This window comes from Balaenoptera acutorostrata, chromosome 6, assembly GCF_949987535.1.
Source record: "Balaenoptera acutorostrata chromosome 6, mBalAcu1.1, whole genome shotgun sequence".
In the NCBI taxonomy this organism is placed as follows: Eukaryota; Metazoa; Chordata; class Mammalia; order Artiodactyla; family Balaenopteridae; genus Balaenoptera; species Balaenoptera acutorostrata.
Window position 1 is genome coordinate 74,500,167 of NC_080069.1, and position 24,078 is coordinate 74,524,244.

At 41.4% G+C, this 24,078-nt stretch overlaps 1 protein-coding gene across 5 annotated transcripts in view; it reads left to right on the top strand.

Moving 5' to 3' along the window:
- Positions 1–24,078, top strand: part of PIP5K1B (phosphatidylinositol-4-phosphate 5-kinase type 1 beta) — a 349,897-nt gene that overhangs the window by 161,402 nt on the left and 164,417 nt on the right. For 4 of the 5 annotated variants that reach the window (XM_057548627.1, XM_007182239.2, XM_057548626.1 and 1 more), the window contains exons 4-5: positions 20,196–20,237; positions 21,958–22,088. In XM_057548627.1, the coding sequence (XP_057404610.1) occupies positions 20,196–20,237; positions 21,958–22,088 (173 nt within the window). The remainder of the gene's footprint in view (positions 1–20,195; positions 20,238–21,957; positions 22,089–24,078) is intronic. The other variant, XM_007182240.3, reaches the window with a different exon arrangement.

The following is a 24,078-nucleotide window of genomic DNA, read 5'->3' on the forward strand; positions in this document are numbered from 1 at the left end:
CAGCAGTTCTTTTTCTAGGAATCTATGCTGCAGAAATTTGCAAGAAAGAAGTGTGCAAAGTTATATGAGCAAGAACATTCATTACAGCATTTTTTGCTATTAAAAAGAGAGAATAAGAGGACTTCCCTTGTGGCGTAGTGGTTAAGAAACCACCTGCCAATGAAGGGGATACGGGTTTGATCCCTGGTCCAGGAAGATCCCACATGCCGCGGAGCAAATGAGCTTGTGTGCCACAACTACTGAGCCTGTGCTCTAGGGCCTGTGCGCCACAACTACTGAGCCTGTGCTCTAGAGGCCACGAACCACAGCTACTGAAGCCCGCGTGCCACAACTACTGAAGCCCACACACCTACAGCCCATGCTCCGCAACAGGAGAAGCCACCGCAATGAGAAGCCCGCACACCACAACGAAGAATAACCCCCACTCGATGCAACTAGAGTGATGAAGACCCAACACAGCCAAAAACAATTAATTAATTAATAATTAATTAATAATTAATTAATTTTTTAAAATTTAAAAAGAATAAGAACCTCAATGTCTATCAATAGGAGAGTAGTTAAAACAGTTGTTTTTACATACAAACTGTGAAAATCTGTATAACTATTAAAAATAATGAGAATCAGTACAGATAGACATGGAAGGATATTGTGTGAAAAAAACAAAGGGCAGTAGAGCATGAATAGCAGGATCCCATTTTTATATTTTTTAATGTATATACATGTGCATGTATTTTCAGTGTGTAAAGAAAAGATATGTGGAAGGATACACACTAAAGAAGTGACAGTAGTTAACTCTGAAGAGGAAGATTGAGAAAGGCACATTTGTGTTTTACTTTCTATAGCTGAGTTGTTTGACTTTTCCTCAGTGTGTGTGGGCTACAATTTAATTTTTTTAATTAAGCAGTGCTATCTATGTAGACATTTCTCTTCCAGTTTGAGGTATTTTTGAGTCTGCATCACTTTTCAGGTAAAGAGCACTTGGTCATAAGATCATAGGTTTATAAGCAGTTGGAATATAGGTTCAGTTACATGTAAAAGCAAGAACCTGAATAACTGACTTAAGCAAAGTTGAAATTTGTTTCTCTCTCGCATAAGAGTCAGAGGTAATTTACTTCTTCGAGTCATCAGGGGCCCAGGTTTCTATCTTATTTTTCTGTCATCCTCAATGTACAGCTTCCAAATGAGGAGGACTGCTTCAGCTCTGGCCATCACAGCTGCAGAAGACATTCCCCTCCCTGTGAACAGTGTGACCTGGGAGTTGGACACATTTTCTCTCACATCTTGATGGTCAGAAATTAGACACGTGACTACACCTAGCTGCAAGAGAACCAAGCAAACTACCCAATTCGAGTTTCTGTTAGCGTCTAACAGGGGTTCTCAGCCTCAGTACTGTTGACATTTGGGGCTGGATAACTCTCTGCTGTGGGGACCATCCTGTGCATTGTAGGAGCAGCGTCCCTGGCCTCTGTGCAGGGATAGATAGATAGATGTCAGTAGCACTCCTCAGTTGTGACCACCAAAATTGTCTCCAGACACTGTTCCATGTCTCCTGGTGGACAAAATCAACCCTTATTGAGAACTACTACTAAACAAGAAGGGTGAACGGATACTGGGGACAAATAGCAACGTCTGCCATAAGCATTGTGTTGTTCCCCCCAAAACAGTGCTTAGCACCAGTGTAATAGTTTACCTTTAAAATTGACACCCCCTTACCAGGAAATATAATACTCAAGACTGTGGGAAGTTAGGTTTTTTTTGATTCTAGAAGGATGAAAATTCAATCCTTTTTTATTTTCATTTATTGAATCTACATTTGTATTTGTATCAAATAAATACTATTTTTATTTGAATATACAAACAAATGAAACTTTCTTCCCTAGTGTGTAGGGTAGCATTAAGGATATTACACTGTGCCACATTTATGATGAATGTCTCAGTCTACAGTGTAATATTTATAAAAGACTAATATAGCAGCATTCATAATACCGTTCTATCCTAAATCAAAAATTTCATCTGCGGTTGATGGCATATCTCTTTTAAGGGCAATTAAGTGGGCATAATTTACCACTGCTGAATACCTTAAGAGTATAGTATTTTTATGTTAATGAGAAATGTTTGCTGAATATGCTTTTCCATTCCAATGAGAGTACGTGCTTCACTGCCAATCATATACATAAGGGGAAGATCATTTAAAAGAGAGCACGAAACACCTTTTCTTTGTTCTGCCTTTTCCAACACATTTAGAGAATCAAATCTTCCTTCCAACAAGTGGATACACTGGGATCTTGTTATAAAGGCTGCTTAGTAGTAAGGGAAAATTAAACAGAAAGTGAACCCGTCTTGGGCTTCTTCCAAGGTGGTTGAGTGCCTAGTGTGTCAGAATGACCTTGTTATGAGGCAGTTTCACCACATAGAAGGTCTGTGCAGGTGCAGGGGAGGACATCATTATAATGGTGCTCCAGTATTCTTGTTTTCAAAAGTGTCAGCTGCAGAAATGGTATCAGAAAAGTAGTTTCCAGCCGTGAAAATAACAATACCGCAAAAGTATGAAACCACTCATACTGGGAAAGGGGAGTAGTCACGTCTAGCTGCTGGGTGAGCAAACACTGTGTGCAGAGACTAATGGTAGAACTGGATCTGGGAGAGTCAGTGGGGAGCAAAGGAGAATGGAGACAACATTGAAGGCAGGGGGATCAGCGTGGGCGGAGACCAGGAATCACATGGCAAGTTTAAGCAGGAGAGTTTGGCGGAAGGTGTGGATTTGTGCGAAGGCAGTAGGGTCTGTTGTGTGGCCTAGACAGCAAACTGTCCACCAGAATTTGTGTTCCCTCTTCCATAGCAAAGCTAGAATTGGAAAGCAGCTGCAAAGCAAGCCCTCCTTGTGTCTTGGTGAGGCCATGTGGTTCGTCCTTGCTAATGGACCGTGAGTGGTCCACTATCTTTAGCTAGAGGATCTGGATGGCAAATGGATGGCAGACTCAAATTAGATCACTTGAAGAGAGTTTAAGAAAGGCACTGTTTGCAAAGATGCAGGAGTGGATAAGGAAACTACAGTGGATAGTATAGCATCATGAGGCCCAACCCTACCCTGTTAGCTCTCTTAGACCTGAGAGAGAAGAGAATGGTACAGTTTCTAGGAGTTAGAATAGGAGTTATCTGGAGAGGCCCACAAGAAAGGAAAGGAGCTGTAACCCTCAGAAGGACACAGCAGTCTGAGTCAAGCCCGAGGTAAGGGAAGGAGGGGAGTGGACACCCTGATGTCACTCTACAGCCTCTCTTCAATCTTCTGTGGAGGCATTCTATTGGCCAAATCCAACTGGAAGCCAGAAGGATAGGAAGTACTTTAATGTAGTTGTACAGGGAATGTTCCAGGACACAGAGTAGGATGGAGAATAGCTGAGTAGCAGACCTGGGGTAAATATCCTGCATGGTGACTTCTGGCAAAGGTAGTCAGAAGTGGAAAGTGGGTGTTCCTTCACCATTCCTGCTTCTTCTATCAGCCAGCTGGATTTGGAGGACTTTGAGACCCTAGGGGATGTCAGAGCCACAAGGATACAGGATGCCACCCAAGAGAGGGAAGCAGAGCACCAATCAGGGGCAACCATAGAAGACTATTCCTGATTGAGAAATCAACATGTATAGAATTAAGATACCAGATTTCAGGGTTGTGCTTTTTACAGAAGTTAGAATTTGGGAATTTATGTATTATTGCAGTTAGCATTAGCAGGAAGTAGATTGTAGAAAATTTTTGAAGACCAAGCAAGGAATTGAGGTTCACTTCTACAGATAGTGAAAAAACAGTGAAGGTTTTTATGCTGGGAGGTGGTGTTAAAAAAAAAAAACAAAAAAACAAAACCTGAGAATGATGAGTCTGGCAGTCATGTGACAGGTGGAAAGGAACACAGAAAACAGTTGATACCGCTGACCACAGCCCCACGTTTTTTATCAGCAGGACCTGTGAATTAGTGAAGGACAGTGCAAGCTGAAAAGGTGCCAGTCCTCCACGCGGAACTTGGGAAAGGAGGTGGTCTCAGACCAGTGCAGTGATGATCCTGGTCTGTGAAAGAGCTTGGCTGGCCCATGTGAAATGTGGAGACTGGAAAAGGAATTTTGGAGAGAGTTGTTGATGTCATGAGTTACCCCCATGAGTGGGGACGGGGGTTAGGAGAGGGTTTGCCCGTCATCTTAAGCCTACGGAAACGGGGCTTCAGTGAGACCACTGTGAATGTGATGTGACCCTGCAGCCTGGGGGATGCAGTGAATTGTAGTATTTTCTGGGAAACTGAAAGAACGAGAGAATTGTTGGTCAGCTGCTCTGACGGTGGCAAATGTAAGAGAGGGTTCTTAGGGAGGGTGGGGGATAAATAAAATGTGACCAGTTGAGGACACTGAGCTAGAGATAAAGCTGCTCTGTGGTCATCACTGAGCCTGTCCAGGTAAGGACCTGGAGGAACAACATGGACCTACCAGCCAGAAGGAGATGTGTTCTTCCCCTAAAGGGGAGATGCAACCACCATGTGGAGGGGTAACTGCCGATCCTGTGAAAGCAGCACGCAAGAGAAAGAGGTGTACATATACACCTGGTGAGCCTTGAGTGCCTGGGGCATCTTACAACTGTACCCCTCTCCTCAAGTCAGACCTTTCCTGCTCCCTCCGGCAATCAGAAAAGAGAAAGAAGCCCCCCCCAACCCTTCCCCTTCCCATAATAAAGTTCATTATGATTACACTTCATAAGAGTGTAATAGTTAGATGGGTTTCTAGCGTAGAGGACTTGACTTAAAAAAAAATGAGATTTTAAAAAATGAGCAAATCCTAAACATGCCTTTGTCATCCTTCAAAATGTATTTATAAACATAGTAAAAGTGCTTTCATTGAAGGACGTTTCCATTCCCGCCTGTAACACAAAATTTAGAAAATCTGAGAAGTACAAGACTTGAAAGTAAAAAAATCACCCAATATCCCACAACCCAGAGATAATCATACAGTTTGATGTATTTCCTTCCTGTCTTGTTTTCCTCCGTGGATGTGTATAAAACATTTGGAGTTTTTCTTTTTCAAATTTTTTTATATGTATTTTGTATCCTGCTTTTTTAATGTGATATTTTTAAAGTTATAGAATATTTTTAAAATATGGTTTAAATGAGGGCATAAGTTGACTGGAGTTTATCAAATAATTTTGTCAAATATTTTAGATCTGTACTTGGACTATGAATCAGTGATATGAATGAGAAAAGAATAGAGAATTTAATGCATAGCTTTAGATATTCCAAGTTGTGACATTCATATTATCAAATGAAAGAGCCACTTGTTGAGACTGCTGTCACTTCAAATTCTTCATTTGGTTTTCTCAGTTTTTCTGAAGCCATGTTTTCCTGATTTTCTTCCCACTCCTGTAATCACTCCTAAATCTCCCCCAAAGGTTCTCCTTTCTCTGTCTCCACCCTAACTGTTGACTCTGCTCAAGGCCCTTCTAGAACACTCCCCTTTCACCCTAGGTTACTCATCCAGCCCTTTGGTTTTCAATACCATTTATATGCTCAAAACACTCAAATTCAAATTTTCAGCCCAAACCTCTGTTCTAAGCTCCAGATTTCTATCTTGACACCTCCGTTTGGATGTCTCATTGGCATCTCAAATGGAACTCTTAATCTTCTCCCCAGAATATGTTCCTCCTTCAGTCTCCCCAACTCAGTAAAGCAACCTCAGTCCTCTCAACTGCTCAAGGAAAACATCAGGAGGTGTTTCAGTACTTTTCTCTCCCTCATTTCTAATTCATAGCAAGTTCTGTTTATTTCCCTCCAAAATGTATTTCAAATTCAACTCTTCTGTCCATCGTCTTGTTCATCACCCTACTCTAAGCCATCCACATCTCAATATGAACCATGACCATTGTCTCCTAATCACTCTTCCTCATGTGTTATCTCCAGTCTGTTCTCCACACGGCAGCCAGAGTGAACTTTTTCAAACGAGACAATAACCGTTCCCTTATTGAAACACATCAAACCCTTAACAGGATCTATAAGGCTCAGACCTAGAATCATCCCATCTTTGCAGCCTCCAATTCCAGTATTCTCCCTGATGCCCACCTTAATTTACCCACAGTGATTTGCTTTCAGGTCCCTAAACTGCTGCTTCTCTATGCCTGCAAATCGATTCCCCTGACCTCCTAATGTGACTCTCAGTTCCTTGAAGGCAAGGACTCTAGCCAGGTCACTTCTGTATCCCCAATTTGTAGAAGAGTGCCTGGCACGTGGTGGGCATACAGCCAGACTCCGTTGACATGACCTGCCAACTCACCTTTCACATCTCAGCCTGCATGTCATTCCTGCTAGACCTCTGCTCACTCCCCCATTCTAAAGTGGATCCCCCACCCCCACTTTCGGCCTCAGTCACATCACCCTGTTGTTTGTATCACTGCCTATTATGAATGTGTATCTTTATTTTTTATTTTATTATTATTTTTTTAACATCTTTATTGGCGTATAATTGCTTTACAATGGTGTGTTAGTTTCTGCTTTATAACAGAGTGAATCAGTTATACGTATACATATGTCCCCATATCTCCTCCCTCTTGCGTCTCCCTCCCTGCCACCCTCCCTATCCCACCCCTCTAGGTGGTCACAAAGCACCGAGCTGATCTCCCTGTGCTATGCAGCTGCTTCCCACTAGCTATCGGTTTTACATTTGGTAGTGTATATATGTCCATGCCACTCTCTCACTTCGTCCCAGCTTACCCTTCCCCCTCCACGTATCCTCAAGTCCATTCTCTAGTAGGTCTGCGTCTTTATTCCCGTCTTGCCCATAGGTTTTTCATGACCATTTTTTGTTGTTTTTTAGATTCCATATATATGTGTTAGCACATGGTATTTGTTTTTCTTTTTCTGACTTACTTCACTCTGTATGACAGACTCTAACTCCATCCACCTCACTACAGATAACTCAATTTCGTTTCTTTTTATGGCTGAGTAATATTCCATTGTATATGTGTGCCACATCTTCTTTATCCATTCATCTGTTGATGGACACCTAGGTTGCTTCCATGTCCTGGCTATTGTAAATAGAGCTGCAATGAACATTTTGGTACATGGCTCTTTTTAAATTATCATTTTCTCAGGGTATATGCCCAGTAGTGGGATTGCTGGGTCGTATGGTAGTTCTATTTCTAGTTTTTTACAGAACCTCCATACTGTTCTCCATAGTGGCTGTATCAATTTACATTCCCACCAACAGTGCAAGAGGGTTCCCTTTTCTCCACACCCTCTCCAGCATTTATTGTTTCTAGATTTTTTAATGATGGCCATTCTGACTGGTGTGAGATGATATCTCATTGTACTTTTAATTTGCATGTCTCTAATGATTAATGATTTTGAGCATTCTTTCATGTGTTTCTTGGCAATCTGTATATCTTCTTTGGAGAAATGTCTATTTAGGTCTTCTGCCCATTTTTGGATTGGGTTGTTTGTTTTTTTGATATAGAGCTGCATGAGCTGCTTGTAAATTTTGGAGATTAATCCTTTGTCAGTTGCTTCATTGGCAAATATTTTCTCCCATTCTGAGGGTTGCCTTTTCGTCTTGTTTATGGATTCCTTTGCTGTGCAACAGCTTTTCAGTTTCATTAGGTCCCATTTGTTTATTTTTGTTTTTATTCCCATTTCTCTAGGAGGTGGGTCAAAAAGGATCTTGCTGTGATTTATGTCATAGAGTGTTCTGCCTATGATTTCCTCTAAGAGTTTGATAGTGTCTGCCCTTACACTTAGGTCTTTAATCCATTTTGAGTTTATTTTTGAGCATGGTGTCAGGGAGTGTTCTAATTTCATACTTTTACATGTTCCTGTCCAATTTTCCCAGCACCACTTATTGGAGAGGCAGTCTTTTCTCCACTGTATATGCTTGCCTCCTTTATCAAAGATAAGTTGACCATATGTGTGTGGGTTTATCTCTGGGCTTTCTATCCTGTTCCATTGATCTATATTTCTGTTTTTGTGCCAGTACCAAACTGTCTTGATTACTGAAGCTTTGTAATATAGTCTAAAGTCAGGGAGCCTGATTCCCCCAGCTCCATTTTTCGTTCTCAAGATGGCTTTGGCTATTCGGGGTCTTTTGTGTTTCCATACAAATTGTGAAATTTTTTGTTCTAGTTCTGTGAAAAATGCCAGTGGTAGTTTGATAGGGATTGCATTGAATCTGTAGATTGCTTTGGAAAGTAGAGTCATTTTCACAATGTTGATTCTTCCAATCCAGGAACATGGTATATCTCTCCATCTATTTGTATCATCTTTAATTTCTTTCATCAGTGTCTTATAATTTTCTGCATACAGGTCTTTTGTCTCCTTAGGTAGGTTTATTCCTAGATATTTTATTCTTTTTGTTGCAATGGTAAATGGGAGTGTTTTCTTAATTTCACTTTCAGATTTTTCATCATTAGTGTAGAGAAATGCAAGAGATTTCTGTGCATTAATTTTGTATCCTGCTACTTTACCAAATTCATTGATTAGCTCTAGAAGTTTTCTGGTAGCATCTTTAGGATTCTCTATGTATAGTATCATGTCATCTGCAAATAGTGACAGCTTTACTTCTTCTTTTCCGATTTGGATTCCTTTTATTTCTTTGTCTTCTCTGATTGCTGTGGCTAGGACTTCCAGAACTATGTTGAATAATAGTGGTGAGAGTAGGCAACCTTGTCTTGTTCCTGATCTTAGTGGAAATGGTTTCAGTTTTTCACCATTGAGGACGATGTTGGTTGTGGGTTTGTCATATATGGCCTTTATTATGTTGAGGTAAGTTCCCTCTATGCCTACTTTCTGGAGGATATTTATCATAAACGGGTGTTGAATTTTGTCAAAAGCTTTCTCTGCATCTATTGAGGTGATCATATGGTTTTTCTCCTTCAGTTTGTTAATATGGTGTATCACATTGATTGATTTGCATATATTGAAGAATCCTTGGATTCCTGGGATAAACCCCACTTGATCATGGTGTATGATCCTTTTAATGTGCTGGTGGATTCTGTTTGCTAGTATTTTGTTGAGGATTTTTGCATCTATGTGCATCAGTGATATTGGCCTGTAGTTTTCTTTCTTTGTGACATCTTGTCTGGTTTTGGGATCAGTGTGATGGTGGACTCTTAGAATGAGTTTGGGAGTGTTCCTCCCTCTGCTATCTTTTGGAAGAGTTTGAGAAGGATAGGTGTTAGCTCTTCTCTAAATGTTTGATAGAATTCGCCTGTGAAGCCATCTGGTCCTGGACTTTTGTTTGTTGGAAGATTTTAATCACAGTTTCAATTTCAGTGTTTGTGATTGGTCTGTTCATATTTTCTGTTTCTTCCTGGTTCAGTCTCGGAAGGTTGTGCATTTCTAAGAATTTGTCTATTTCTTCCAGGTTGTCCATTTTATTGGCATATAGTTGCTTGTAGTAATCTCTCATGATGCTTGGTATTTCTGCAGTGTCAGTTGTTACTTCTCCTTTTTCATTTGTAATTCTGTTGATTTGAGTCTTCTCCCTTTTTTTCTTGATGAGTCTGGTTAATGGCTTATCAATTTTGTTTATGTTCTCGAAGAACCAGCTTTTAGTATTATGGATCTTTGCTCTCGTTTCCTTCATTTCTTTTTCATTTATTTCTGATCTGATCTTTATGATTTCTTTCCTTCTGCTAACTTTGGGGTTTTTTTTGTTCTTTTTTCTCTAATTGCTTTAGGTGTAAGGTTAGGTTGTTTATTTGAGATGTTTCTTGTTTCTTAAGGTAGGATTGTATTGCCATAAACTTCCCTCTTAGAACTGCTTTTGCTGCATCCCATAGGTTTTGGGTCGTCGTGTTTTCATTGTCATTTGTTTCTAGGTATTTTTTTATTTCCTCTTTGATTTCTTCAGTGATCTCTTGGTTATTAAGTAGTGTGTTGTTTAGCCTCCATGTGTCTCTATTTTTTACAGGTTTTCTCCTGTAAGTGATATCTAGTCTCATAGCATTGTGGTCAGAAAAGATACTTGATACGATTTCAGTTTTCTTAAATTTACCAAGGCTTGATTTGTGACCCCAGATACAATCTATTCTGGAGAATGTTCCATGAGTAGTTGAGAAGAAAGTGTATTCTGTTGTTTTTGGATGGAATGTCCTATAAATATCAATTAAATCCATCCTGTTTAATGTATCATTTAAAGCTTGTGTTTCCTTATTTATTTTCATTTTGGATGATCTGTCCATTGGTGACAGTGGGGTGTTAAAGTCCTCTGCTATGATTGTGTTACTGTCGATTTCCCCTTTTATGGCTGTTAGTATTTTCCTTATGTATTGAGGTGCTCCTATGTGGGGTGCATAAATAATTACAATTGTTATATCTTCTTCTTGGATTGATCCCTTAATCATTATGTAGTGTCCTTCTTTGTCTCTTGTAATAGTCTTTGTTTTAAAGTCTATTTTGTCTGATATGAGAATTGTTACTCCAGCTTTCTTTTGATTTCCATTTGTATGGAATATCTTTTTCCATCCCCTCACTTTCAGTCTGTATGTGTCCCTAGGTCTGAAGTGGGTCACTTGTAGACAGCATATATATGGGTCTTGTTTTTGTATCCATTCAGCCAGTCTGTGTCTTTTGGTTGGAGCATTTAATCCATTTACATTAAAGGTAATTATTGATATATATATTCCTATTACCATTTACCTAATTGTTTTGGGTTTATTATTGTAAGTCTTTTCCTTCTCTTGTGTTTCCTGCCTAGAGAAGTTCCTTTAGCATTTGTTGTAAAGCTGGTTTGGTGGTGCTGAATTCTCTTAGCTTTTGCTTGTCTGTAAAGGTTTTAATTTGTCCATCAAATCTGAATGAGATCCTTGCTGGGTAGAGTAATCTTGGTTGTAGGTTTTTCCCCTTCAACACTTTAAATATGTCCTGCCACTCCCTTCTGGCTTGCAGAGTTTCTGCTGAAAGATCAGCTGTTAACCTCATGGGGATTCCCTTGTGTGTTATTTGTTGTTTTTCCCTTGCTGCTTTTAATATTTTTTCTTTTTTTAAATTTTTGATAGTTTGATTAATATGTGTCTTAGTGTGTTTCTCCTTGGATTTTTCCTGTATGGGACTCTCTGTGCTTCCTGGACTTGATTAACTATTTCCTTTCCCATATTAGCAAAGTTTTCAACTATAATCTCTTCAAATATTTTCTCAGTCCCTTCCTTTTTCTCTTCTTCTTCTGGGACCCCTATAATTCGAATGTTGGTGCATTTACTATTGTCCCAGAGGTCTCTGAGACTGTCCTCAATTCTTTTCATTCTTTTTTCTTTATTCTGCTCTTCAGTAGTTATTTCCACTATTTTATCTTCCAGGTCACTTATCCGTTTTTCTGCCTCAGTTATTCTGCTATTGATCCCTTCTAGAGAATTTTTAATTTCATTTATTGTGTTGTTCATCACTGTTTGTTTGCTCTTTAGTTCTTCTGGGTCCTTGTTAAACGTTTCTTGTATTTTGTCCATTCTATTTCCAAGATTTTGGATCATCTTTACTATCATTATTCTGGATTCTTTTTCAGGTAGACTGACTATTTCCTTGTCATTTTTTAGGTCTGGTGGGTTTTTTCCTTGCTCTTCATCTGCTGTGTGTTTCTCTGTCTTCTTATTTTGCTTAACTTACTGTGTTTCAGGTCTCCTTTTTGCAGGCTGCATGTTTGTAGTTCCCGTTGTTTTTGGTGTCTGCCCCCAGTGGCTAAGGTTCGTTCAGTGGGTTGTGTAGGCTTCCTGGTGGACAGGACTAGTGCCTGTGTTCTGGTGGATGAGGCTGGATCTTGTCTTTCTAGTGTGCAGGTCCACCTCTGGTGGTGTGTTTTGGGCTGTCTGTGGCCTTATGATTTTAGGCAGCCTGTCTGCTAATGGATGGGGTTGTGTTCCTGTCTTGCTAGTTGTTTGGCATAGGGTGTCCAGCACTGTAGCTTGCTGGTCGTTGAGTGGAGCTGGGTCTTGGCATTGAGATGGAGATCTCTGGGAGATTTTTACCTTTTGATATTATGTGGAGCTGGGAGGTCTCTGGTGGACCAGTGTCCTGAACTTGGCTCTCCCACCTCAGAGGCACAGCCCTGATGCCTGGCTGGAGTACCAAGAGTCTGTCATCCACACGGGTCAGAATAAAAGGGAGAAAAAGAAAGAAAGAAAGAAGAAGATAAAATGATATACAATAAAATAAAATAAAATAATGTTATTAAAATAAAAAATAATTATTAAAAAAAATTTTTTAAGTAATAAAAAAAAAGGAAGAAAGAAAGAAGAGAGCAATGAAACCAGAAAACAAATCCACCAATGATAACAGGTGATAAAAACTGTACTAAAAAAAAAAAAAAAGACAGAACCCTAGGACAAATGGTAAAAGCAAAGCTATACAGACAAAATCACAGACAGAAGCATACACGTACACACTCACAAAAAGAGAAAAAGGGAAAAAAATATATATATATCATTGCTCCCAAAGTCCACCTCCTCAATTTGGGATGATTCGTTGTCTATTCAGGTATTCCACAGATCCAGGGTACATCAAGTTGATTGTGGAGATTTAACCCGCTGCTCCTGAGGCTGCTGGGAGAGATTTCCCTTTCTCTTCTTTGTTCGCACAGCTCCTGGGGTTCAGCTTTGGATTTGGACCAACCTCTGCGTGTAGGTCGCCTGAGGGCGTCTGTTCTTTGCTCAGACAGGATGGGGTTAAAAGAGCAGCTGATTGGGGGGCTCTGGCTCACTCAGGCCGGGGGGAGGGAGGGGCACGGATGCGGGACGAGCCTGCGGCGGCAGAGGCCGGTGTGACGTTGTAGCAGCCTGAGACGCGCCGTGTGTTCTCTGGGGGAAGTTGTCCCTGGATCACGGGACCCTGGCAGTGGCGGGCTGCACGGGCTCCCAGGAGGGGCGGTGTGGATAGTGACCTGTGCTCGCACACAGGCTTCTTGGTGGCGGCAGCAGCAGCCTTAGCGTCCCATGCCCGTCTCTGGGGTCCGCGCTGAGAGCCGTGGCTCGCGCCCGTCTCTGGAGCTCCTTTAAGCGGCGCTCTGAATCCCCTCTCCCCGCGCACCAGGAAACAAAGAGGCAAGAAAAGGTCTCCTGCCTCTTCGGCAGCTGCAGACTTTTTCCCAGACTCCCTCCCGGCTAGCTGTGGTGCACTAGCCCCCTTCAGGCTGTGTTCACGCCACCAACCCCAGTCCTCTCCCTGCAATCCAACCGAAGCCCGAGCCTCAGCTCCCAGCCCCCGCCCGCCCTGGCGGGTGAGCAGACAAGCCTCTAGGGCTGGTGAGTGCTGCTCGGCGCCGAGCCTCTGTGCGGGAACCTCTCCGCTTTGCCCTCCGCACCTCTGTGGCTGCGCTCTCCTCCGTGGCTCTGAAGCTTCCCCCCTCCGCCACCCGCAGTCTCCGCCCGCGAAGGGGCTTCCTAGTGTGTGGAAACCTTTCCTCCTTCACAGCTCCCTCCCACTGGTGCAGGTCCCATCCCTATTCTTTTGTCTCTGTTTTTTCTTTCTTCTTTTGCCCTACCCAGGTACGTGGGGAGTTTCTTGCCTTTTGAGAGGTCTGAGGTCTTCTGCCAGCGTTCAGTAGGTGTTCTGTAGGAGCAGTTCCACGTGTAGATGTATTTCTGATGTATTTGTGGGGAGGAAGGTGATCTCCGCGTCTTACTCTTCTGCCATCTTGAAGCTCCTCCATGAATGTGTATCTTTAATATCTCTTTCACCCACGAGACTACAAACTCTCATGAGAGCAAGAACAGTGTCTTTTTTTGGTTTATGCTTTCCCCAACATCTAGCACAGTGCCTAGCTCACAGAAGATTCTCAGATCTTTGTTAAACGAATGAACAGCATGTGACTGAATGGAGTTCTGAGGGGAGCTCTTCCCTTTGCCTGGGCAACCCTGGAAAAAATGCTGGAGTCAAACCTGAAATAGAGTGTGGTGTGCAGAATCGTGGGGACCCCAAAGATGGCCACACCCTAATCTCTAGAGCCTGTGAATATGTTACTTTACATGGCAAAAGGGACTTTGCGGAGGTGATTAAGTTGAAGATCTTGCGATGGGGAAGTGATCTTGGATTATCCAGATGGGTCCAATGTAATTACAGAGGTACTTGTAAGAGGGAGGCTAGAGACTCAGAATCAGAGGAGGTGTGATGACAAAAGCAGAGGGGAGACAAAGAGAGAGGTTAAGAAAGATTTGAAGATGCTGCTGGCTTTGAAAATGGAGGAGGGGGCCACAAGGCAAGGAATGATTGACCTCTAGAAGCTTGAAGGGGCAAGGAACTGGATTCTCATCTACAGCCTGTAGCACGCAGCCCTTCCAACACCTTGATTTTAGGACCTCTGACCTCCAGAACTGTAAGGTAGTACATTTGTGTTGTTTGAAGACACAAAGTTTGTGGTCATTTGTTACAGCAGCAATAGAAAACCAACACAGCAAGGAGGGACTGGAGAAATGGGTTGGGGAACCTGCAGGTGAGAGGCAGTCCCACCTCCTTTCAGAAGGCTTTAGGCTTGCCTGCTCACAAACTATCCCATGTCCATAGTCCTACAGCCGGTTTTGTGCAAGCTTATCCCTTTCTTTTTCCTTAATTCTCTCATTGGGATGAGCAAGAAATCTCTGCCCTCTTTGTTGAGTTCAGGTTCAGAGACAGGAGGGAGAACCTAGAACTGGACTTGAGCTGTCAGATGGGAAAGAGGGGCCGGGGTCTCCCTGGCTGAAGAAGAATTGTCTCCTCTTGCTCTTAAGAGGTGTTACTGAACCATTTTTTGTAATGGCCTAGTTTAAGGTGCTTCTCAGTAAACATCTCTGACTTAGAATTAACCTCTACTACATCTGTGGTTTTGAGAAAATGGATGTTCTGGGAAAAAGAGAAAGCATTAGACCCCCTCCTTGGAAAAAAATGCACATAGCAGAAAATTTCACACATAGTTGTTAGGGTTTCATGGACCTGTAAGGTCCCCTTGCTCAAAGGATAGTGTGTATGTGTGTTTAGGATCTTTTTTTATGTTGGCATGCAGGAGTCAGTGGGAGGTACAGCGGGACTAATATCATAGATGGTTTCCGTGTCAAGCTAAGGTATTTGGAGTTAATCCTGCGGTGAGGATACTACAGACCCATTAGAAGGCTTCGCGCAAGATGGTGACAAGATTAGATCTGTGCTTTTTTTAGAAATCACTCTGGTATATATTGGCTATAATCCTGTAATTAGGTTATCAGATCACCTTAGGGAGGAAAATGCTGTTGACTTGAAATGTTTTAATTCTTCCTTTTTAAAGCCAGTGATATCAGATTGCATATTAAGTGATCTAATTTCATAGACAATGTGCTGTAGAAAGCAGTTTCCTGTAACCAATGTAAGAGCATTAAAATCTTACTGTTGTCGGGATCATTGCTCCCCTAATAGCGGGTTTACATAGATGCTTAGTCTCATTGATAGTATCATTATTATCTCACGGTTCAAGTATGTCTCAGCTTCAATCAGATCTATCTCCTGCAGAGAAAATTCAGGCAGGTAAAGCAGTGCACACTGGTAGAGCACTGAACTGGTACCTTCTAGACCAGAATATCACTCCTGGCTCTACCACATACTACCCAGGGGACTTAGGTCAAGGTAATCATCCAGAGCCACAGTTGCTTTATAAAATGGGCATTAAAACCCTACCTACCCACATAACAATTGTGACAATCAAATGCAATCATTAAAAGGTAATTGTGGGCTTCTCTGGTGGCGCAGTGGTTGAGAATCTGCCTGCCAATGCAGGGGACACGGGTTCGAGCCCTGGTCTGGAAAGATCCCACATGCCGCGGAGCAACTAGGCCCGTGAGCCACAATTACTGAGCCTGCGTGTCTGGAGCCTGTGCTCCGCAACAAGAGAGGCTGCCATAATGAGAGGCCCGCGCACCGCGATGAAGAGTGGCCCCCACTTGCCGCAACTAGAGAAAGCCCTCACACAGAAACGAAGACCCAACACAGCCATAAATAAGTAAATAAAATTTTTTTTAAAAAAAGTAATATTGTGAAAACCATAACATATTATCCAAATGCAAGCTGACATTAATTTTCTTCTTAGTATTGCCATCATTGCTGAACAAATTTGGGTTAGTAAAGAGGAACTATGAAAGTAAGTGTGTGTGGTTTGCCTTTGTGGTGTTGCCTGCTTCTTTCTCCAAGTATCAAAGGCTTTAGAGGTGTTCCTAGTATCCACACAATACGTTGCCTCCACTTAGCCCTTGAAAAAAGCCCCGAATTAAAAATAGACTCTGTTTGGCTGTGTTCTGAAATCTAAACCTATATGTTTTCACAGAGGTCAAAGGGGAAATGGTCACGTCTCAGCATATTTAGAGCATATGCAAAGCCACACAGAGAAAATTGGAGGGACTGAGTGTGTGTGTGCGAAGCTGCCGACTCATTACAGATTCGCTGCTCTGTTGGTGGCATCCCTGAGGAAGGAGGAGAGGAGTTTTCCCTCAGAGTGTTCAGGGAAAGAACTGCTGGTTCTAGAAGAGCAGACACCGGCACTACACACAGCAGGTTCTTTGTCATCATGATTTACTAGTCTGCTAATCAGAGACTCTCCAGCTAGCATTTCAAAGTGTTTTTGTAATTTTAAAGCACATCTTGCTCAAGAGTGATTGTGTCAGAAAATACTATGGTTTCTTCCATCTTGGCCACTGCGCCTAATGTCCAATGGGAAAATGTCAGGTAATGGGGCCTTTACTGCTGGTGGCCCTAAAAACCACATGCCACAGTGAATACAATCAGACGTTTCCATTGAAATAGACAAGATGCTTTTTAATTATACCCGAATACATCAATGCTAAAGGATTTAATTTTACACAAAGATGGGGAGGAGGAAACCTTGTGGTAACGATCCTCCCGTGGCAGCAAAATATCTCCTTTTGTTTATACCTCCCCATGTTATTAGTAGTGACCTTAACAATGGAGTTCATACTGGTTTACCAACTGGTTTACAAGTTTTTCTTAGGCTTACCCATGGTTGGGTATGATTAGAAGCAAATAAAATATTTTATCCCTATTTTCATCAACAGGAATGGCTCCCACAGAGCTGCTTCCTTTGCTGAGGTCAAACAGCCAGACTTAATAGAGAGCTTCCAACTCTGATTCCAGGCTCATTTTGAAAAAAAAAAAAAGAAACACGGAAGCAGCGCGGGTTTTGCAGCTAGACTCTACCACACTCTAACAATGTGAGTGGGGCAAGTCAGTTAACTTTGCTGAGCCTTAAATCCCCACCGGTAAAATGGGTGTGATTGTCGCTACTCTTCAGTGTCCTTGGAAGGCTTAAATGAGGTCAGAGGTTCTAACATGTACTTTATAACTTGGACTCAGGAGCCAAACTCCCCAAGTATGAGTCCCAGCTCCACCTCTTCACTAGCTGTGTGACCTAGTGTAAGTTACTAAACCTTCCTGAGTCAGTAAGATGGAGATAATAATAGTACCTACCTCACAGGGTCGTTGTGAAGATACAAGAGTTAATGTAACCAAAAGCACTTAGAATAGTGCCTGCCTTTTTGTAATCACTCTGTAAGTGTGTGCTATGATTATGGTAGATTGTGATTATAATTGTTGTTATCTATACATTAAGTGCCTGGCACAAATAGTTGATCAAAAAAGATTAACTTTATTATGATTTCTTTTATATCTCTCCTCAAAGCACTTAAATTTTAAGGAGGCTGAAAGGAAAGTAATAGTATTACAAGTCTGGTTTTTGGTTTAACTAAACAGATGTCAGCGGGGTCCTTTCCAAAATCTTATTCCTTCGGGGATTCAAAATTTAATCTTATACCACAGGACAGAGATTTTTTTAATGCTCCTTAGAGCAAGAGCAAATGCTTGAGCCTCACTGCAGACCTTCAGAATCAGAAGTTCTGGAGATGCAACCCGTAAGTCGCTTTTCTTTTTTTCAGTGCCTAATGACTTTTTTTTAAGACTTGCTTCTTAGAGTAGTTGTAGGTTAACAGCAAAATTGAGAGGAAGGTACAGAGGCTTCCCATACACCCCCTGTACCCACACATGCACAGCCTCCCCCATTATCAGCATCCCCCGCCAGAGGGGTGCACTGTTACAACCGATGAACCCACATGGACACATCATAATCACCCAAAGTCCATAGTTTACATTACGGTTCACTCTTGGTGTTGTACATTCTGTGGGTTTAGACAAATGCATAATTATGTGCATCCATCACAAAGGTATCGTACAGAGTATTTTTCCTGCCCTGAAAATCCTCTGTGCTCCACCTCCCCTCCCCCAGCCCCTGGCAACCACTAATCTTTTCAGTGTCTCTGTAGTTTTGCTTTCAGTCTGTTTTAACAAGTGTCTCAGTGATTCCCAGACTTTCTAAGGTTTGAAAATACCAGATATATCCTCCTGCACCTTTGACCACCCTCTGTTCCTGGGGGTGTGGGAGGGGGGACGTGGTGGGTAGGTGACAAAGAATTGGGTACTCCATGTTTCACAGATGTTCCAGTCCAAGAAGCCCTAAGTGACTGAATTAAGCAGAAATCCAGGTAGTTCTGGAAGCAGAGTCGGGGTGGGGTGCGGGGAAGGAAAAGCAGTTTGAGAGCACGTGAGTCTGTTGATAGGTCTGGAACAGAACGTTTTGGGATGTTGGGTCCTCTGGAAAATGCTGATGTCATGTCTTGTGCCGTACTGCCCTGAGTGATGGATAGGAGAAGAGAAATCTCTTGAATTTTTATGTGAGGTTAAAATGAGAAAAATTCATTTCAGCCCTCAGAAGTCAGAGCTATTGGTACAAAAGGTCACTGATGCCAATTGGCATTGCTGAGCTCAGAGCGGGAGTATTAAAATAGCAACTTTTTGTTTTTTAAGCACTGGTTACACTATTTGGGCTTGACTCTCAGTCTTTTGCCATCTTGCTGCTCTGGGATCATAAGTAAAAAGGCATGTTTAAAAAAGAAAAACACCAAGATGTTTCTCTTACCTCCTGCAGGGACAGGGGTAGGTAGTTGTCCTCACACTAAGGGTGATGTAATATTTGCAGTGAAGTAAGCAGAGCGATTAAACGATGATTCCATGGGAAAGTGATTGTTACTGCTTGTATAGTGGAGGTGACTGAGCGGTATGAATGATCGTGGCCATTTCAAGGGAAGTTAGCAAGTATTTATTGGGGACCTAGCCCTGTGCAAGATGTGGTTTGTTTTGGGTTCAACCTTGGTTGACAAGATTACTGAACCTTGGGAGAGGAAACCAGTCTCGGGGGGGGGTGGGAGGGTGGATTGGTTGTAAGATAAAATTTAGTTTGGTGCCGTATATACTGTGCTTGTGATGATAGAGTCGCATCCAAGTAGGTTTAAAACGTCTGAGAGTCATATGCATAGAGCCAGTATTTGAAGCCATTAGGAATGGATTGATTGTCTGCATAATTAAGGAAATCTAAGGATCAAGGATCAAACTTTTAGGGACACTGCAATTGTAACAAATAAAATATGAGAAGTTAGTGAAGACATGAGAGACTATCAGAAAAGGTGGAAGTGGGCCCAGGACCATGTTCTATCAAAGAAATCAAGAGGATACATTTTTTCAAGGAGATATGTTTTTTGACGTTAAAAGCAAGAAGAAGTAAAAAAAAACAGAAAAGGCATGTGGGAAAGTGGAGATGGGTCTTGGATTTGCTAAGTGAAAATGGTAACTCAAAAGGAATATTTTTTTTTATAAAACAGATGATCTTTATTACATTCATATAAGGCATGGTTTCTCAACCTCAGCACTAATGATATTTGGGGCTCGATAATTCTTTGTTATGAGCTGTCCTGTGCGCTGCAAGATGTTTAGCAGCATACCTGGCCTCTACCCACTAGATGCCAGTAGTAACACCACCACCATCACCAGTTATGACAACCGAAAAATGTCTCTAGACAATGTCAGATGTCCCTGGTTGAGAACCACTGATTTAAGTATTTATTTATCTCCTGCTGTGTACATGGTACTACATTAAACAGTGCAAGGCATAAAAATATGCCACACTTTCACCCTTAAGAAGAATGCATTCTGATTTTCCTAAATTAAGTTATTCTGCTGTTTCTCCTATCATGTTGGTTAAAACTATTTATGTACACACGCACATACACACACACACACACACACACATATGTTATTCCCCCAAGATAACATTGTCAATTTAATTATGGATTAATATTAGAAAAGTAGTAAATTGGAAATATTGGTGTTCCAATGCTATGTGTTTTATCATAGATCAGTGAAGGAAATTTTGATTATGGACCCATGGCAAAACGAGTAAGCAATTTTCAAATTAAACTTTATGTATTCCATTTGCATTTCTCTAATGATGAATGATGTTGAGCATTCTTTCATGTGTTTGTTGGCAATCTGTATATCTTCTTTGGAGAAATGTCTATTTAGGTCTTCTATATCACCTCACACCAGTCAGAATGGCCATCATCAAAAAAATCTACAAACACCTGGAGAGGGTGTGGAGAAGAGGGAACCCTCTTGCCCTGCTGGTGGGAATGGAAATTGATACAGCCACTATGAAGAACAGTATGGAGGTTCCTTAAAAAACTAAAAATAGAACTACCATACGACCCAGCAATCCCACCCCTGGGCATATACCCTGAGAAAACCATAATTCAAAAAGAGTCATGTACCACAATGTTCATTGCAGCTCTATTTACAATAGCCAGGGCATGGACGCAATCTAAGTTGTCCTTCGACAGATGAATGGATAAAGAAGATGTGGCACATATATACAATGGAATATTACTCAGCCATAAAAAGAAACGAAATTGAGTTATTTGTAGTGAGGTGGATGGAGTTAGAGTCTGTCATACAGAGTGAAGTAAGTCAGAAAGAGAAAAACAAATACCGTATGCTAACACATATATATGGAATCTAAAAAAAAAAAAAAAAAGATCATGAAGAACCTAGGGGCAGGACGGGAATAAAGACACAGACCTACTAGAGAATGGACTTGAGGACACGGGGAGAAGAAAGGGTAAGCTGGGACAAAGTGAGAGAGTGGCATGTACATATATACACTACCAAATGTAAAACCGATAGCTAGTGGGAAGCAGCTGCATAGCCCAGGGAGATCAGCTCGGTGCTTTGTGACCACCTAGAGGGGTGGGATAGGGAGGGTGGGAGGGAGGGAGACGCAAGAGGGAAGAGACATGGGGATATATGTATATGTATAACTGATTCACTTTGTTATAAAGCAGAAACTAACACACCATTGTAAAGCAATTATACTCCAATAAAGATGTTTTAAAAAAATTTTTAAATATTCCCAAGGCTCAAATTATTTTTTGCTCCCTCATTTCTTTTTTTTTTTTTAAACATCTTTATTGAAGTATAATTGCCTTACAATAGTGTGTTAGCTTCTGCTTTATAACAAAGTGAATCAGTTATACATATACAATATGTTCCCATTTCTCTTCCCTCTTGCATCTCCCTCCCTCCCACCCTCCCCATCCCACCCCTCTAGGTGGTCACAAAGCACCGAGCTGATCTCCCTGTGCTATGCGGCTGCTTCCCACTAGTTATCTATTTTACATTTGGTAGTTCGCTCTCTCATTTCTTATGAAGACAAATACTCTTCCTGATCCATAGGTATGTTACAGAACTTCTAATTTTTTTAAAAAATGCAATGGTATCAATTATCCTTTGGTAGAAATTATAATTCTGTATATTGCAAGTGTTCTACCAAGTTTCTAAGTTCTTAATAAAAGAAAGATGGAGATTTTGGACTGTAATTTGACCTTAGGAACATTTATAGGAAAGATTACCACCAAAATAATTTCATGGCAAGAAGTGTCCTTGACGTTTGGAAAGTACTCTCCATTAAAAGAAGCAGCCTGTCATCTTTCCAAACCTAGCTTCCTCTTTGCTTAGGAACAAGAAAGGAAATCTAACCTCACTCTCCTGTTTTTGCTGCTTGTGACATTGAACAAGGCCCCAACTACTGAGGCTAACGCTGAAATCCTTGTTGTCCCTGCAGACTGCATCATCTGCCATCAAAGGTGCTATTCAGCTGGGAATAGGATACACAGTGGGTAATCTCACCTCCAAGCCAGATCGAGATGTTCTCATGCAAGACTTTTATGTGGTGGAAAGTGTGTTCCTACCCAGGTAAGAACGTTGTTACTTGTGATGATTTCCATGCTAAGGAACCTTCGTTGTGACATCCCCATATTGAAGACTTTTCTACCAGTACAAGACTTTATTATCCATGCATGTGTACATCATGTACTGATGTTCATGTTAGACCTTTGGCTTGCCCAAAAGCAATCCAAATGATTATTACTTTCGGTTGCATCAGGTGTCTTGCATTTGTGTATGGCGATGGTAAATAAGGTTCATCCTTTGGGCCAGTTGTAATTAATTAGTTGTGATAACGCCTGGAAGACCCTATGGAGAAGGACTCTGAGATTCGGTGGGAAAGAGTACAGTAATCACAGAGTAATGTCTGCATAGGTTTAGAAAAAGAGGGCACCCAAGACACAGCAGCTGGTGCCAAGTTTTTGCTAGCCCTAATCTAAAAGATGAGTTGGGGGATGCACATTTGGGCCTCCTATCTGAGTACACTCATGTATCTCCTCTTTTAACTTAACTTTCCTCCAGAAAACTTATGAGGATCCCCCTACTTTGATGCCATATTTGCAAAAACACCCAAGTTACCCATACATATCACCTCTAACTTTATTATGCTGGGCGGGGGGAAATCAATTAAACTAATAAGTCTGAGATGGATGGTAGGGATGGTTGCACAACAATACAAATGGACATAATGCCACATAACTATGCATTTTAAAACGGTTAAGATGGTAAGCTTTATATTATACATGCTTTACCAAAATAAATAAATAAATAAATAATTTAAAAGTCTAATACTAGCTTAACATAGGAAGAGAACTACTCGTTATTCAATTGGAAATGTCGCTACTACAGACAGGACTTTTCAAAAAAATAAAATTAAAGATATTTAATTTGGGGGCTTGGGGGCAATTATATTTTCTTTGGGGCTATGAGGATTGACTTGTCATTTATTTTAAAATAACTGTTTCTCTCCAAAATAAGACAATTTTATTATCAATTATTATTTGGCTTGAGTGAGAATGGTTGGACTGACACTTTTCCTCTCAGTGTTCTCCTTGCCTTATTTTTTTTAAAAAAAAACCTTCAGGGAAATGGTACTTACATTTATTTTTATGTCCAGGTGTCAACTGCCTAGAAATAAAACCTTTAGGTGAGCGTGTCCATGTAGTCACAACAGAGCCCATAGATAAAGGAAAGTCGGCCATGAACCCAGAGAGCTTCATTTTGCTTTAAATGCTCTGGGCTGAACAACAAAGGTGGTCTATGCAAGTTTTAAAGTGTGCTTCTCTAGGCTTCCCTAGCAGCCACAAGAACTAGTTTCCATGCAGAAAATGGACAACCCCAAGGCCTAAGATAGAATCCTGTCTGCCCATGACACTGCTCTTCTTTCTATAGCTGGAAAATGTCCATTGTGTTTATTTTTAACAATCTATCATTCCAAAAAAGTATGTATTAACCATTTTTTCTCTTTAAAGTCAGGAGGTTATGAGTTTATCTTAATCTTTCGGTATGTTCTGTTAGGCTCAAATTCCTGTAAATCAGGCTCAAATTCCTGTAAATGTGTTTCCAGAATATTCTAATTCTCATGGTCTTCTAGGGCCTCTACCCAAATATTCCAACCTTATTTTTTTCTTCCACTGCAAAGAACAAGAGGAGTGGAGGCCTTTTGTAAGAGGCTGGCTGGCGGTGAGTTCAGGACGCTGGAGCAGTTACAGCTCAAGATGGGTGTACAAAGAAGGGCAGAGCGCTCCATCCTGGCTGATCTTTTCTGCTCCTGGTGTCCAATCAATAGAGCCAACCATGGATGGGAACCGCGGGAAGCCATGGCCCAAGCATGTGGTCCCCAGGCCGGCAGCATCAGCATCATCTGGAACTTGTTAGAAATGCAGATACTTGGGCTCCCCCCCAGTTCAACAAAATCAGAAACTCTGGGTCTGGGACCCAGGAATCTGTTTTAACAGTTGCTCCAGATGATTCTAAGCACATAAAAGTTTGAGAACCACCGAGCTAGCACATTGCTTCC